We start from the raw sequence: 16,091 nt of genomic DNA on the forward strand, positions 1-16,091 counted from the left end.
GACTCTGCCTGGCCCCCCCGTACCCCCTCAGGGCAGACACCGGAGCTGGGGATCAGCATTGGGGCTCCCCCCCGCCGAGAGGGGCGGGAGACCCAGAACACAGAGAATAAGAGCCTGACCCTGCACCCCCAACTCACCTCGACCCCCCTCAAACCGTCCTCCAAACGTTTGCATTTGTCTAAGGTTTGCGGAGGGTCAGCGCAATTCCGTGGGGGGCAGGCAATTTCCCTGATCTCTGCCCCATGGGGCTCTGTGGGCTGGAGTGGGTGGGGGGGTGGGGGTGTTGCTGGGTTCCCTGGGGGTTGGGGGAAGAGCAGCTCTGGGGAGCCCCCCTGCTGGACAGGACAGAGCGTGTCAGAGCAACTGTGCATGTGGGGAGGGGAGGCTGTGGGGGGCATTGCTGCCGCCTGGTGGCTGGGATCAGAACTGTCTGGTGTGTGTGTGTGTTGGTGTACACACACACACACACACACACACACACACACACACTCTCTCTCTCTCTCTCTCTCTCTCTCTCTCTCTCTCTCTCTCTCTGTATCTCTCCCCTCCCAGCCCCAGGAGCCCGGCGCCAAGGGACTCACCTACGCCGAGCTGGACGGCCAGGCACTTCAGGCCAAGCAGGGGGGCCCGGCCCCTGCCCCTGAGCCCGTCCTGTACGCCACCATCGATGTCAGCTAGGAGCCCCACGGGCAGCGCCCCTGGGGTGCAGGGGAGCCCCCCACCCACCCGCATAGCGTGAACCCAGGGGGAGTTATCGCAGCGACGGGGCAGGGAGCCTCGGCCACCGGGGGTGACAGAGTGATTCCCCCCCTGATAATGGGCTTTGCTTATAGCCCCCCCATAACCTCCCCCTCCAGCTGGTTCTGCCCCACCCAGCCCCACGGGTGGGGGGTCAGGGGGGCTCAGCCCCAGGAGGGGGAGGGGATGTGCTGAGGCAGCTGTTTGTGTTATTTTGCATCCTGTTAATCTCCAGATTTGTAATAAACACAGAACCGCAAACCAGCCCCCCGGCACCCTGCAGCTCCCCTGTACTCGCGCTGGGAGTGTGTGTTACACCTGGGGGAGATGGGATCACTCTGGCCTGGGGCACGGGGGCTGGTATCCAGGGACCCTCGCCCAGCACTGGGATGCGACCCCTCTGGGGAGGGGTGCGGCAGCTGTTTCACCCAGAGAGTCGATGGCCGCGAGCCGGGCAGGCCCGGGGACAGAGCTGGCCGAGCGGCACGGGCAGGAGAGAAGAGAACGGCCGCCCTGGAAGCAATGTAACCTGGCACTCCAGCCTCCCAGCCCGCGTGGTGCTTCCCCACTGGGGCCCCAGGCCCTGCCGCTGGGCCGACCGGGGAATCCCCACTCGCTGGGAGCAGTGTGGGGGCTATGACACAGAGCGGCCCAGTCCTGGTTCCCTCCAGCAGGGGGCGGCTGGGACACACACACACACTGACATCCCCCCTGGCAGCCCCTCCCCACACTTTGGCCCTTGCAGGGATGGGGGAGCTGCTCTAGCAAACCCATTCCCATCCCCACTCATGCACCGAGCTCACAGGCCTCAGCTCTGGGTTGCCAGGTGGCACCGACACCGAGGACCAAATAGGGGGTGGGTGGAGATCCCTCGTGGGCAGCGGGGAGGGGGGTGATGGCAATTGGGGGGGCTCTGGGGAGCAACCAGCAGCCCCCCGACACTCTCCCCTTCTGGCACACGGCCTTTGTTGTGATTGCTGTTTAGCATTCTGCCGTGTGCCTCCACTAACGGCTGCTAGGAAGCCAGCGGCCTTACCGGCATCTCGGCTCTGCCAGGAACCAGCCGCTCGTAAACACCGGGCTGGCCAGAAACCCCGGGGGATCCCCCCCAACACACGACTCTGTGTGTGCAGAGGGGGTAAGTGGGCCTGGAGAGCCCCCCCCCAGCATGTACACATGGCAACATACACAGCCCCACCCTCCACCAGTGCACCCCAACAAGGGGCCTCTGGGGCTGGGCCTCTTTCCTGGGGTGGAAGGGGGGACGGGTGGCACCAGGGGGTGTCATGCACGGGGGGGTGGACGCCTGAGACCCAGAGTGAAGGCCACAGAACGGGAACAACACTGCTGGATGGGAGCCGGCGCCCCTAGAGGGGACAGGCCCCGCGCCCCATTCCCTGCCCCCCTGAGCCAGCCAGTCCCTGTCCTGGGGCCAGGTGGGAACCGGCGCCCCTAGAGGGGACAGGCCCCGCGCCCCATTCCCCGCCCCCCTGAGCCAGGCAGTCCCCGCCCAGGGCCGGATGGGGCGTCCCCTCTCACTCGCTGTCCTCAGGGGCCCTGAGTGTGTCACTGAGGCTGGGAAATGAACTGAGCTCACTGCCAACCAGCTGCAGCCAAGGGGAACCTGCCGTGGGGGTTAGGATGTGGGCAGGGTTCCTGCCCATGGTGTGGGGAAGGGAGTGGGGGCTAGGAGAGAAATGGGGGAAAGAGAAGTGGATGGAGAGGGGAGCTGGGAGCCAGGACTCCTGGGTTCTCTCCCCGGCTCTGGGAGGGGAGCAGGGTCTAGTGGTTTGAGCGTGGTATAGTGGTTGAGGGGGGGCAGGACTCCTGGGTTCTCAGCCCAGTTCTGCTACAGCTGTGGACAAATCCATTCTCAGTGCCTCAGTTTCCCCATCTGCCCCATGGGGTGAGGGCTCCCAGCTGACCCCAGGGGAGGGTTACGAGGGCTGGTGAATTCCCAGCGAAAGGCCATGGGCTGTGTTCAGGCATCCAGCCCACATCCGGGGGAGGGGACCCGGCGACGGCTCAGGACCCCCGGGATCTGGCTCTGAGAACGGGCAGCAGGGGGAACTGAGCACCCAGCCAGGTGCTACTGACACCTGTCAACCATCCATCAATCCCCCTACTCCACTATAGGGCCCCGACGCTCCCATGGCCACTCCCTAATACCCAGGGGTGGCCACTGAAACCTGAGCGGGGGGGTAGCAGGTATTCTCCCCCCGGACTCCTGGGTTCTGCAGAGGTTCCCCCAGACAAGGGATGGGCAAACTATGGCCCGCGGGCCGGATCCGGCCCTTCAGGGCTTTGGATCCGGCCTGCGGGATTACCCCTGGTGGTGCTGCGGGCCCGGTGCTGCTCTCAGAAGCAGCCCCCGGGCCGGGAGGCAAAGGGCTCCATGTGCGCACGCAGAGCCCTCTGCCCCCCCACCCAGGGGCCGCAGCACTTCCTGGAGTGGCGTGGGGACAGGGCAGGCATGCAGGGAGCCTGCCCTGGCCCTGGTGTGCACCACTGCCACCCCGGAGCCACTTTAGGTAAGCGGCACCGGGCTGGAGCTCAAACCCCTCCTGCCCCCCGCCCCCCAACTTCCTGCCCTAAGCCCTCTGCCTGTACCTCGCACCCCTCCTGCACCCAACTCCCTGCCCTGAGCCCCCTCTTACACTCTGCACCCCTTCTCTGCCCCAATCCCTTGTCCTGAGCCCCTTCCTCCACATCCCGCACTCCACCCGCCCTGCCCCGGCCCTGCATACAATTTCCTCACCCAGATGTGGCCCTCGCCCCAAAAAGTTTGCCCACCCCTGGTCTAGACTGTCTCTCTGGGGGGCAGGGGACACTGTGCCTGCTGCTCTATGGGAGGTGGGGGGGATAGTGACTGGTATTGGAGGGGTGTCCTCCCCCAGCGGGGGACACTAGCAGGCACCCAGATTTTAAATGGTTTTTCGTTATATCCCTTGTTCAGCTCCCATCCGGCTGCAGTCCAGGGACTGGCTGGCTCCGGGGGGCAGGCAATGGGGCAGGAGGCCTCTCCCCTCTAGGGGGCGCCGGCTCAGGACCAGCCCCAGGGCAGGGACTGGCTGGCTCAGAGGGTGGGGAATGGGGCCCAGGGCCTGTCCCCTCAAGGGGGCGCCGGCTCTGATCCAGCCCTAGATCAGTAGATACCAAAAGTCCTTCCTCTTGGGTGGCTCATGTGTGTAATGAGTCTGTTGGGTCTCAGCCCCATTCCTGGGCACCCACAGTGCACAGCCCCCTCCTCCGCCAGGTGATCTGAGGGAGCCCTGGATGGGCCAGGGAGACTCGCCCCTGTTTGCCCCCAGCCCTGTGGGGCGGGGGCTTCGGAGCTGAGATAAAGAGGCAAAAATGTGAAGTGGAAAGAAAGAAAAAAAGAAAGAGAAAAAGAAAGAAGGGGAGGGGGAGAGGGAGAGGGAGAGGGGAGAACAGGAAGGGGGGAAGCGCAGACAAAGCAGGGGGAAGGGGAGGGGGAAGGAGGTGGGAGAAGGGAGTGGGGGTTGGGGGAAGACAGTGGGGGGGAATGGGCAGATGGAGGAGGAGAGGAAGGAGGTGGGAAAGGAGAGCAGGGCAGAGGGGAGGGCAGTGGGGGGAAGGGGCAGATGGAGGAGGGGGGGAAGGAGGCGGGAGGGGGGAGCTCGGGGCGGGCAGTGGGGGGGAGGGGCAGATGGAGGAGGGGGAAGGAGGCGGGAGAGGGGAGCTCGGGGGCAGGGCAGTGGGGGGAAGGGGCTGATGGAGGAGGGGGGAAGGAGGCGGGAGGGGGGAGCTCGGGGCGGGCCGGGGGGGGGAGGGGCAGATGGAGGAGGGGGAAGGAGGCGGGAGAGGGGAGCTCGGGGGCAGGGCAGTGGGGGGAAGGGGCAGATGGAGGAGGAGGGGAAGGAGGGGGGAGAGGGGAGCTCGGGGGGGCAGTGGGGGGGATGGGGCAGATGGAGGAGGGGGAAGGAGGCGGGAGAGGGGCGCGGGGGGGGCGGACGGGGGGGGGGGCCGACGGCGGCGGGTGGAAGGAGGCGGGAGAGGGGAGTTCGGGGGCAGGGCAGTGGGGGGGAGGGGCAAATGGAGGAGGGGGGGAAGGAGGCGGGAGAGGGGAGCTCGGGGGCAGGGCAGTGGGGGGGAGGGGCAGATGGAGGAGGGGGGAAGGAGGCGGGAGAGGGGAGCGGGGCGGGGGGACGCGGGGGTAGGACAGCTGGGGGGGGTTGGCAGACGAGGGGGGGGGTGCGCTCCGCTCCCCGCCTTCGGGAAGGTCTGTGACCCTCCCCGGTGCAGGCGCTGAAGGGTTAACAGCTGGGCTGTGTGTTTCTTGGCGGGGGCGGGGGGATTTACGGGACTCCCCCCCCCAGGAGCGAGAGGGGGGGCGAGCCAGCCCTGCCCTCCCCCGGGTGTCCCTAGCCCCGTGCAGGCAGCGAGGGGAGGGACCACGGCGCACATCCCCTCCCTTTTACCAACAGTGCCCTGCACACTTCCAGGAATCACCCTGAGCCGGGGGGGGGGCGGGGGGGAGAGGGTTTACCCAGCCCCGCCTGCCAATCAGAGCCCAGCCAGCCGGCCCCCAGCACCCCCTCTGGCCAATGGGATGGGGATGGGGCCCATTCACAAAAATAAATATGAGACACCCCCTTCCCCCCCCCCCAGGATACACCCCCTCCCCAGTCCGGCCAGGGGAGACTCTGGCCCGGTGTCAATTTCAGGCTGAGCTGGGGGGGGGTGTGAAATTGACGAGATTAGGGGCCGGGCTGGCGAGGGGGGGGGGACCTGTCCTGTGCCGCCGCCGCCCCCCCCCCCCCCCCCCAGCCCCACAACTCCCAATGCATCCGAGCCTCCTGCTTGTGCAAAAGGGAAAGTGGTTTTTCCTCCTTCCCTCTGCGGTGCCTGCAGCGGCTTCCCGGCAGCTGCCCGCTCCAGGGGCCCTGCTCCCGCCCCCCCCCCCGGCCGGAGATTGGGGGCCCGGCTGCCGGGCCAGGATGTACCCCCCAAGGGGGAGGCTTTCCTGTGGCTTGGGGGAGGGGAGCTGATTTGCTCCGTTTCCCTCTGCCCTGCGAGGACTCCGGGAGTAGCCTTCCCAGCACGCCAGCGTGAGTCTACACGGGCTGCTTGCAAAATCGCCTCAATCCGGACTGGCTGGGGGTCAGAAAGGGGTGAGTTACAACGGGGGATTATTTCATGGGGCGGGGGGAGCCGCCATGGGCAAACACCCACCACAACTACAACCAGGGGAGTTTGCAAATAGATGGGGGGGGGGGCTGGACCTAGGGCAGCCCTGGCTCAGATGCCCCCTAATCTGCCCCGCTGACCCCCGCCCCCCCCCGTCACCCACGAAGCACAGCTGCTGGCGAGACAATGGGACTTTCGAGCACTTTTAGCAACACCCTGCTCCAGGAGTGGGGGGCTGTTAATGAGGATAACAACCACCTGGTTGATTTTAAGGAAGATCTTTGCGATGACTCTTTTCAAGGGATTCTTTGGATTTTTTTTTCTCCAGATGTTTTTTTAGGTGTCATTTTTGTTCTCTCCACCCCTCCTTGGACCGTCATGATTTCTTATTTCTCTCTCTGCCACATTTTGAATTCGGCCATTCTTTAATTGTTAACGTCCCACTGACTTAAGGTCAGTTACAGCTTGCGGGTTGTTTTTTAACATCGGTTTTAGGTTAGTTATTTGGGGTCAGTTTCCAGGTTGGTTGGGGGGGGGTTAACATCGGTTTTAGGTTAGTTATTTGGGGTCAGTTTCCGGGTTGGGTTGGGGGGGGTTAACATTGATTTTAGGTTAGTTATTTGGGGTCAGTTTCTGGGTTGGTTTTGGGGGGGGTAACATTGATTTTAGGTTAGTTATTTGGGGTCAGTTTCCAGGTTGGTTTGGGGGGGGGGGGGTAACATTGATTTTAGGTTAGTTATTTGGGGTCAGTTTCCGGGTTGGGTTGGGGGGGGAGTTGACATTGGTTTTAGGTTAGTTATTTGGGGTCAGTTTCTGGGTTGGGTTGGGGGGTAACATTGGTTTTAGATTAGTTATTTCGAGCTATGGGGGACCAGATGTCTCGATTTTATAAGGTCCGTGCCGATATTCAGGGCTTTGTCTAATATCCAAGGGCGGCTCTAGGAATTTCGCCGCCCCAAGCAGGGCGGCACGCCGCGGGGGGCGCTCTGGCGGTTGCCGGTCCCGCAGCTCCGGTGGACCTCCTGCAGACGTGCCTGCGGAGGGTCCGCTGGTCCCACAGCACCGGTGGAGCATCCGCAGGGTCGCTGGCGGGAGGTCCACTGGAGCCGCCTGCCGCCCTCCCGGCGACCGGCAGAGCGCCCCCCGCGGCAGCCGCCCCAAGCACGCGCTTGGCGTGCTGGGGTCTGGAGCCGGCCCTGCTAATATCCCCACCTATTACCTTCCGCCCCATCTCGGTTTTTCATACTTGCTAGTTGGGGGTCGGTTGACGGGTTGGGTTTTCGGACATTTTCGTGTGGTGACTTGGGTTCAAACTGGGATGCCCGGGCCACGGGGGCCCGTCACACTGGCTCTGGGCCCCCGGCACTTCCAAAGAAGTGACGCGCGCGAGTGCGTTTCGCTGCAAGCGATGGGACAGATCCGAGTGGGTGCAGAAATCCGTGTCAGGCTCTGGGCCTTGAGCCGGGAGGGTTTGCGTGAGCCTTAGTACAAGGGTTCCCAGAACTGGGCTCAGATTTCATGTAGCACGATGCAGATCGGGCCCTTCGTTACTTTAATAGGTTCAGGTCTTTTATAAGAGTTTGGTTTAAAAAAATATCTCGGCTGGATTTCTTCTCTTTTAGGACCAACCAGAAGAGTTCCTGTTCCCCCGGAGCTGGAGGTTTGTTCCAGCCTCGGGGTTTCCTGGAGGAAGTTGGAGCAGGGAGTGAATTTGGCGCAGCCTTAAAATGTTTGTTCCCCTTCCCCCCACCCTCCACACACACAGACAAAGCGGGATTCGCTCCCTGTTCTCTGGGGCACCTGGGCTGGGGCAGGGGCAGGCCAAGATCAGAAGAGTTTGTGGTGTGTGTGTGTGTGTGTGTGTGTGTGTACATCTTGTGTGGGAAGGAATGTGGGTTTGTTTGTTTTGTGTGGGGAGGAGTATGCGTGTGTGTATGTGGTGTGTACATCTTGTGTGGGGAGGATTATATGTGTGTGTAATGTGTGTACATTGTGTGTGAGGAGGATCATGTGCATGTGTGTGGTGTGTACATTTTGTGTGAGGAGGATCGTGTGTGTGGTGCACATTTTGTGTGGGGAGGAGTGTGTGTGTGGCGTGTACATTTTGTGTGGGGAGGATCGTGTGTGTGTGCGTGTGTACCTCTTGTGTGGGGAGGGGAGGATTGTGCATATACATTTTGTGTGGGGAGGATTGAGTGGGTGTGTGTACATTTTGTGTATATTTACCCAAAATGTTTGCATATTTTGTTGGTGTGAATGTATACATGTTTTGTCCATGAGTGTTTTCCACACACACACTCTCTCTGTGTATATTGTGTGTGTATTTATGCCTCTTATGCTTTGTGTGTAGTGTACACAGAGACAAACCAGACACGCAGGAGATATATATTTCTTTGTGTTTACCATATCTGTGTGCATTTGTGTGTTATACGTGTGTAAGAGGGTGCATGTGTATGGGTTGTTGTGAATGCTTGTGTTTGCATGGGTGTGTTTTAAGTGTGTGTGTATAATTATATGGAATAATATGTTGTGTTTGTAGATCTGCAATGAGGTTTCTGATGTGTGTTATAAGTGTGTGAATGTGGGGGTGGTATGGTTTTGTGCATATATTTTGTGAGTGTGTCTTAAGTGTATGGTGTGTATACAAACACACACAGTGCAGGACTCATCCCCTCCAGCATGGGGCGGCAGGGAGATACACACACACACACACACAGAGCGCAGGGCTCATCCCTGCCAGCATGGGGTGGCAGGGACACACACATACACACCCCATAGATTTGTAGGTATGTTCTCCTGTGGGGTGTGATTATGTGTGTGTATCTACATAACTTAGTGTGTGTATCGCTGGTGTGCAGAGGTGTTTCTGGGAGTGTGTGTTTATAATTGTGTGTGGGTGTGTGTATAACTGAATGGGGTGCAGTTTGCTGTGTGTTGCTGACTGACTGCTGAGTGACGTTTTTCTGTGTGTGGGGGGGGGTGTGTTGTAGGTGACTCTAAGGGTACGTGACTGTATGTACGTGTGTGTCTGAGCCTGCTTGTGTGCACCTGTGTCGCTTTGTGTGTGTCAGTGATTTGTGTGTGTGAGAGGCAGTATCTCCAGCACTCAATATGGGTGGCTGATCGTGTGTGTGTGTGTGTCTGTACACACACCCCTCTACAACTGGAGGTGATTCCAATCCTAGAGTGGTTAGAGCAGGGGGGGCGGCTGGGAGCCAGGACTCCTGGGTTCTCTCCCCAGCTCTGGGAGGGGAGTGGGGTCTAGTAGCTAGAGCGGGGGTGGGGGGTTGGGAGCCAGGACTCCTGGGTTCTCTCCCCAGCCCCAGGGTCATTAGGTCGTGAAGAGCATTAATAGCCCGTGTTGGATTCTGTGTGAGAACTTCCCGGTATCGGAATCAATCCGTCGCCTGCCCTGAGCTGCCCCTCGCTCCCGACCCGCAGCCCCAGGCTCCCCGCAATGACCCCCCCCCCCCCCCCGCCTTCTCTCCACAGATGATCCCGCGGGAGGGACCCCGGTGACCAGGAGGACTCGGCAGGGAGCGGGGGGAGGAGAATCCGGCCTGGGCAGCGCGATGGTCCCGCTGTGCTGGCCCTGCCTGCACTGCTGCCCGTACCCCCCGGCGGCCATGAGCGGGCCCCCCGCCCCGCAGCCCCCCGCCCTCTCCTACCACTACCGCAGCTTCTGCGGGGACTTCGAGCGGGTGGAGACGGCGCTGGAGCGGCTGGAGGCCAGCGGCTTCTACTGGGGCAGCCTGTCCGGGGCGGAGGCCAAGCGGCTGCTGAGCCCCCACCCGCCGGGGGCTTTCCTCGTCCGCGACTCCTCCGACCACCGGCACCTCTTCACCCTCAGCCTCCGCACCGGGGCCGGCATCACCAACCTGCGCATCCAGCAGCAGGGGGCCGCCTTCCACCTGGAGACCCAGCCGGGGGCCCCCTGCCCGCCCGCCTTCGCCTGCGTGGTGCAGCTGGTGGAGCACTACCTGGGGCGGGCCGGGCACCCGGGGGGCCCCTGCTACCTGGAGGCCCAGGGGAGCCGCCCCGAGCCCCTGGCGCTCGCCCGCCCGCTGCGCTGCAAGGTGGCCTCGCTGCAGGAGCTGTGCCGGCGGGCCGTGCGGGCCAGCGTCCGGGCCGGGACCGAGGGGCCCGATCTGGAGGCGCTGCCCGTGCCCCGGGCCCTACGCAACTCCCTGCGCTGCTAGGGGGCCCTGCCCCGGCCCTACAGAACTGTCTGCGCAGAGGGAGGGGAGAGGAGCAAAGGGGGACCCCCGACCTGCGCTCAGGATCCCCCCCAATGCTCGTGGGAGGCAGTGGGAGCCCCCCCCCGGTAACTTAGGCCTTCTCAGCACAGCTGGGGGAGGGGAGGAAACGGCAGAGTGGGACCCCCTCTAGGACACCCCAGGGTTTTCCAGCACAGTGGGAGGAAGATCGGGGAAGGGGTCTGTACCCCCTGCCCTATGGAAAACCCAGCACCGCAGGGTGGGGAGAGATGGGGGAGGGGAGCAGATTGGCACCAGCCCCATGGCAGCTCCAGAGTGTGGGGGAGATGGGACTGGAGGGGGCTCTTCAGGCCAGGGTAAGAACCAGGAGGGAGGCACAGGAATTGGTTGGGGCTGGAAGCCAGGACTCCTGGGTTCTCTCCCCAGATCTGGGGAGTGGGATCTAGTGAGGGGGTTGAAAGCCAGGACTCCTGGGTTCTCTCCGCAGCTCTGGGAAGGGCATTGGGTCTAGATCCCAACTATTCCCAGGGGAGCCAGATTGGACCGCGGCCCCTTGCCAGGGCTCCCACCTCATCCCCTGGAGGGCGCCACACCAACCGCCTGGACCTCATCTCCCGCCAGGAGCACTCATGGCCGTTACCAGCAGCCGGGCTGCACCGGGCGGGGGGGGGGGGTGTCTTGTACCGCGGCATCGGGATGGAATAAACCTGTCTGCTGCATCCTGCCTCCCACCACTGCTTTGGGGGCTGCCTGGGACCCCTCAAAGCACCCACGAATCAGAGCCAGCATCCCCTGAAGGGGAAAAGCCCCATTTCCCCTGAGCCAGGCAAGACCCAGGCCTGGGACCCCATTCCCTGCCAGCTGGCGGTAGTTGAGGGATCCTCCTGTCAACAACTTCCCCCCCCCACCCCAGAAGCTGCTGCATCTAGCCGTGACCCCAGCCTGACCCCCTTCCGCGCCCAGCCGTTCCCGTAAGGCTCTTGGCACCACGAACGCTGACTCGGGGGAGCAAAGTTACTGAAAACGGCCTCAGCGGTTCAGAAAAAACCCAGCTGCTTCCGCCGCTCCGGCTTTCGCTTCCCCCAGCGGCCGGGTTCAGGGGCACCCGCTGCACTTTGCCATCACAGGCCCGGGCTGGCCCCCCACCCCTGGCACCCAGCTCAGCTCCAGCCTTTCACCCTCATTTCCCAGCAGGGGCCGGCCCTGGACCCGCCTCTCTCATGGGCGGGGCTCCCCCAGCTGATCCAGCATCAGGGGTCACAGTGCCAGGGGCTGTGGGCAGAGGGCAGGTCTCTGCCCCACATAAAGCCACTATCCAGCCAGCTACTGGCTGCCCCACATTTGCTGCTCCAGCAGGCAGGGGCCAGAGCCCCCTTCTCAGCCTGGGAGGATTCGGGGACAAGCTAAAGAGCAGCCCTACCTAGTTAGAACAAAGGTTCATGCGCCTGGTGCCCCAGACCAGAGAATCACCCCCCAATCCCTCCCCCATGCCCACTGCCAGCTTCCAGCAGAGGGGAGGGGAGCTCAGGGCAGCCTGGCACCACCAAGACCCATGAGGCAGGAAACAGAAGAGGCCGGGCCTGGCAAGCAGGGAAGGGGGGGTCCCACCTCAGGCCACTCAGAGAACAGGCCCATTCCCTCCCCTCAAGGCCCCCAGAGCCATGCCCCCCCCCCCCAGCTGACAAGAGGGAGCAGTGAAGGAAATCTCCCCCCTCCCCCCCACTGGGGCAGCATCAGGGCAGAGAGCAGGAGGGGGGCTAGGACCCAGGGGACCATTCAGTGAGGGGGGGTAGAGAGGAGTATCCCACCCAAATGCCCCTCTCTCACCCCACAACCCAGGCATCCCAGAACCACCCAAAGCACAGCCAGCAAGGGGAGAACCCAGCCCCCTTTGCCCAATTCCAGCCCATGGCAAACAAGCCAAACTCCTCCCCCAGCAGCCACATGTCTGTTGAGCTGGGGAACAGTTTGCTAGAGCGTCCACTGCTGTTCAAACTGCCCCATACATTGGGGGGGGGGGAAGAGTGCACTGAGCTGGGGCCCCTGTGACAGCTCCCAGCTACTGTCCCTTCCTACCCCTCCCTGGGAGTCACCTCCACCCCCCATCAGCGTCAGCCAGCCCCTGATCAGGGTCAATCCTCCAGCCCTCCACCCTCAGCGTGGAAACAGGCAGCAGGTCTGCGGTGGTTTTATTTCCAAGGGCCAGTGCTGCCTGCAGGCCAGCAGGGGAAGGGCAAGCAGCAGGCAGGACAGGGCTCATTTCCAGCCACAGGGAGCTGGGGAACTACCTGCTGCAGGGTGCATGGCCCAGCAGATGCTGACACCAGGTGCACGGCTGCCTCCCGCTCACAGCCCAGAGCACCCCCCTCTGGTGAGGCACAAGACTCAGAGCATTTGCTGTCAGGCCGGGGTACAGCAGCCCTGACACCCCAATGGCAGGACCCCGCTAATAGGCCAATCCACCCAGTTCAGCTCCACTCCAAACTGGTTTATTGATACAGCAGTGCAGGCTGCCCAGCAGGGGGAGCTGCCAGGGCCTTTAATCCTCCTCTTCCTCATCCGCCCCGCCGGCGCCGCCCTGCCCCTTCTTGGCGTTCTTCCTCTTGACGCGGCCAGGCCGGCCGCCCCCATAGGGCGAGCGCAGCGAGAAGTCGATGTGCTTCTGCGAGTCCAGGCGCACGATGAAGGACGGGATGTTCACAACCTGCTTCCGCACCCTGGGGAAGGGGAGAGGGGTGAGGGCAGGGACGGGAAGCCACCTACCCACAGTGCTCTGGGGCAACAGGACCCCGATTAGAATTTAACATGCAACCCCTGGGGCAGATGCCCCACCCCTTTGCCATCGTGTAGCTCCTCCCAGACACTCCCCAGAGCCAGCTGCACATCAGCTGCTCCTGGATACCAGAGTCCCATCCCATCTCTTCCCCACACCCCCAGCCAGCTCCTGCTGGTACCCGGTGTGAATCCAGAGTCATCCAAAGAAAAGGGGTGACCTCTGGATTGATGCTAGGGGAGCTGAGATCAAAACCCAGCCCTGCCCGCATTGCAAAAGAGGAGTGACTCCAGACTGACACCAGGGGAGCCGAGATCAGAACCAGATCCCACTGAACCAAGCTCCATTACCAGGTAGCCCTGGGATCCAATCCCTGTTTGCAGGGAGCAGCCGGCGGCTCGTTACCTGTGCAGCAGCCCCCAGCGCAGGGGGCTGGTGGGACGGCCTGGCCCTTCGCAAGGTGTACGGCTCTGCCGCAGTGAGCCTTGCCGACACGGGCAGCCCTACCGCCCGCTAGCCGGAGCGCAGGGTTGGACTGACCAGGGGGCTCCCCAGGCCGGAGCCTGCCCCACTGGGCAGGGGGCTCCACGCACCTCACAGGCTCATCCAGGAGGGCTACACAACACAGCGAGAGCAAAGCTTTAGGCACGGGGAGGGAAGGAGCAACAGCCAAACTCCCCACGTCCTTGGGCTCCGCTTTGACCCTGCTGAAGACGCAGGGCAGTCACCGAGAACGAGGCCACTGACCTGCCTGCCACACGGCCCCTCCCCACCCGGTCCCACCCTGTGTAACCCAGCAGACCCTCCTCCCCTCCCTCAGCCAGGGAGAGAACCCAGGAGTCCCGACGCCCCCAGCCACAGCGGCACGTGCCCTACCGGATGTGCCTCTGGCGGATCAGCACCCGGGCGTGGTGGATGGACTTGGCCAGGCCCAGCTTGAAGACCTGGGTCTGGAGGCGCCGCTCCAGGAAATCCTCGATCTTCAGGCCCAGGATATAATCCAGCTTCATCTTGCCCTCGTCCAGCACCCCGATGCGCACCAGCCGGCGCAGCAGGGCGTTGCCTGGGGGGTGTCGGTGAGACAGGGGGTTAGACCCAGGGACCCTGCCTCTTCCCCTCCCAACAACTTCAGACAGCTGCTGGGACCAGCATGCCGCCCCCCACACACCCTGCCCCCCTACCTTCAAAGAGGCGCTTGGGGTCCTTCTCGTCCAGCGTGAGCAGCTCACGGGCCGCCTTGCGGATCTTGGCCAGGGTGAACTTCACCCGCCAAACCTCGCGCTTGTTCCGCAGCCCGTACTCGCCTGGGGAGGAGCAGGGCTGTTACCAACAGGGACAACAGGCAGCCACCTCTGGGGTGGGGCACGGGGGCGGGTTATACGAGGACCCCACACTGGGCACTGAGATGCGACCTCTCTGGGGTGGGCACGGGGACTGGTTATACGGGGACTCCTCGGCCAGCGCTGGGACGCGGTTCAGGACTGTATCCCACTTACTAGAGGCAGCAGGTTGAACATTGCCTGAACTTTAAATCGCCTAAAGATCAGAAAATAATTCCTGGGCCATTCATGCTGTCTAACAAAGCAAGCTGCATATGGTGGCCCAGCACCCCCTAGTGCGAGTCCTGACTGCCAGGGACAGCGCCCCCTGCTGACCCCCCGCAGACCAGCACCCCCTAATGCTGCCTATGGCCAGCCCTGACACAGGAGATCACCCTTGCCCCATCCCCTGCTGAGCCCCAACCAGGCACCAGCCTGAGCCCCTGGCCTGCCCCCCAAACTCACCAATGAGCTTCAGCTCCTGGTCGAGGCGGGATTTCTCGAAGGGGCGCCGAGGGGTGACATAGGTCTTCCGGCACACCCAGCTCCTGGCAACGGGCATCCTGGCCGAGGCTGTGGGCTCTGGCCCTGGGGGGGGAGAGGCAGAGGGAATGAGCTAGGAAGAGACAGGACAATTCTGCTCCATCCTCACCCGCCCCCAACCAAAGCACATGGGGCCTTGGTCCTCCAGCCGCCACCCCACAAACCCAGGGTGCAGCTTATCCTGGGGGGGGGCCGGGCTGTGAATTGGGGTCAGACAGGTGCTCCCTGTCTAAGTCCCCAGGATCACCCCCCAATCATCTCCCACCAGGCCACAGCGCCAGCATCCTGCACCCACTCACGCTGTTCTCAACAGGTGTCTCTGCCACGCTGCTAGTGCCCACAAAGCCGCCTTCAAAGCCCTCAGCTGCCCTGGCATGGGGTGCGCTCGGGCCACAGGCCAGCGGGGGGCCCCTGGCACAGCAGACACTGGTATGGAGCAGGGAGCAGAGCCGTGGGCACGAGGGTGAGCGACTGCAGGGAGAGGGATGCCAGGAGCCCATGGTGGGTGCAATGGGATCAGCCCACACAAGCTATGAAGGCGGGACCCACTAGCACTCAGAGGGGCCGCCCCGGGGGTGGGTCTGGACAGCACCGAGCGCAGCAGTTACACTGCACGGTGCCACGGACCCAGAGCGTCCTGCCCTCGTTACAGGGCCCCGGGTGACATCGAGCCCCGGGGGTGAGCGGGGGGGGCTGCAGAGCAACCCGCGGCAAGGCAAGAACCGAGATGGGCACTCGGGGTGCGCAGGGCGTGTCCTGGGTGCAGGAAGGGGGGCGGGGGGGGCTTTGGCTCGGGGCGCAGCCGGTCTCTCCCGCGCAGCCGTGTCTGCAGCTCCGCGGGCGCTTTGCAGGTGGGGAAACTGAGGCACGATGGGGGGAGCCACTTGACCAATGCCCGGCCCCGCTGCAACAGGCGGGGGGAGATGACCCCCCCCCAATACTCGGTGCTGGGGGGCTTCCCTAGTCACGTGTTGCGCCCCCTCCCCCTGCAGCAGCAGCAGCGCGCGCGCCAGGCCCAGGGGCCGCACGCGCCAGAGGCCCTAGCTCACCTCCCTGCCTCTGCGCATGCGCGCCCCCGCGGCGAGCCGCGCGCCCCCCTTCCCCGTATCCCCGCGCGCCCTGCCTCTGCCGCGCGCTCGCCCATCAGCCCGGCCCCGCTCCGCGGCCGCCCGTTCCCCAGCCCCCACCGAGCGCGCGCGCGGCGCGGCCCTCACCTCACACTAACAGCCACAGCGATGGCGGTTGAAAAAAAAGAGAGCGGAGCACCCTGGGGCTGCCTTATATACGGCACGGGAAAGGCTCCGCCCTCGGGCGCTTCAGCCAATGGCAGGGCGTCACCGGGTCCCGCTG

General features: G+C 63.5%; 2 protein-coding genes across 4 annotated transcripts; one reads left to right on the forward strand and one right to left on the reverse strand.

Annotated features, from left to right (window-relative positions):
* The first annotated feature begins 5,516 nt into the window (after positions 1–5,516).
* Positions 5,517–11,575, forward strand: LOC123350186 (suppressor of cytokine signaling 3-like). Of its 3 annotated transcripts, none has more exons than XM_044988626.1 (3): positions 5,517–5,873; positions 7,512–7,618; positions 9,382–11,575. In XM_044988626.1, exon 3 carries the CDS (start codon positions 9,462–9,464, stop codon positions 10,086–10,088), a length of 627 nt encoding a protein of 208 aa, XP_044844561.1. In that variant the 5' UTR covers positions 5,517–5,873; positions 7,512–7,618; positions 9,382–9,461; the 3' UTR covers positions 10,089–11,575. The 3 variants fall into 3 exon arrangements, with proteins under 3 accessions (XP_044844561.1, XP_044844562.1, XP_044844563.1); XM_044988627.1 differs by having other exon boundaries at positions 7,512–7,549; XM_044988628.1 differs by lacking the exon at positions 7,512–7,618.
* A 1,004-nt stretch (positions 11,576–12,579) lies between these two features.
* On the reverse strand, positions 12,580–16,028 carry RPS9 (ribosomal protein S9). The gene is made up of 5 exons (XM_044988629.1): positions 15,956–16,028; positions 14,664–14,786; positions 14,061–14,183; positions 13,756–13,942; positions 12,580–12,823 (listed from the first exon to the last, which is right to left on the reverse strand). Exons 2-5 carry the CDS (start codon positions 14,758–14,760, stop codon positions 12,646–12,648), a joined length of 585 nt encoding a protein of 194 aa, XP_044844564.1. The 5' UTR covers positions 14,761–14,786; positions 15,956–16,028; the 3' UTR covers positions 12,580–12,645.
* Positions 16,029–16,091: the final 63 nt, after the last annotated feature.

Source organism: Mauremys mutica, chromosome 15 (assembly GCF_020497125.1).
Source record: "Mauremys mutica isolate MM-2020 ecotype Southern chromosome 15, ASM2049712v1, whole genome shotgun sequence".
NCBI lineage: Eukaryota > Metazoa > Chordata > Testudines > Geoemydidae > Mauremys > Mauremys mutica.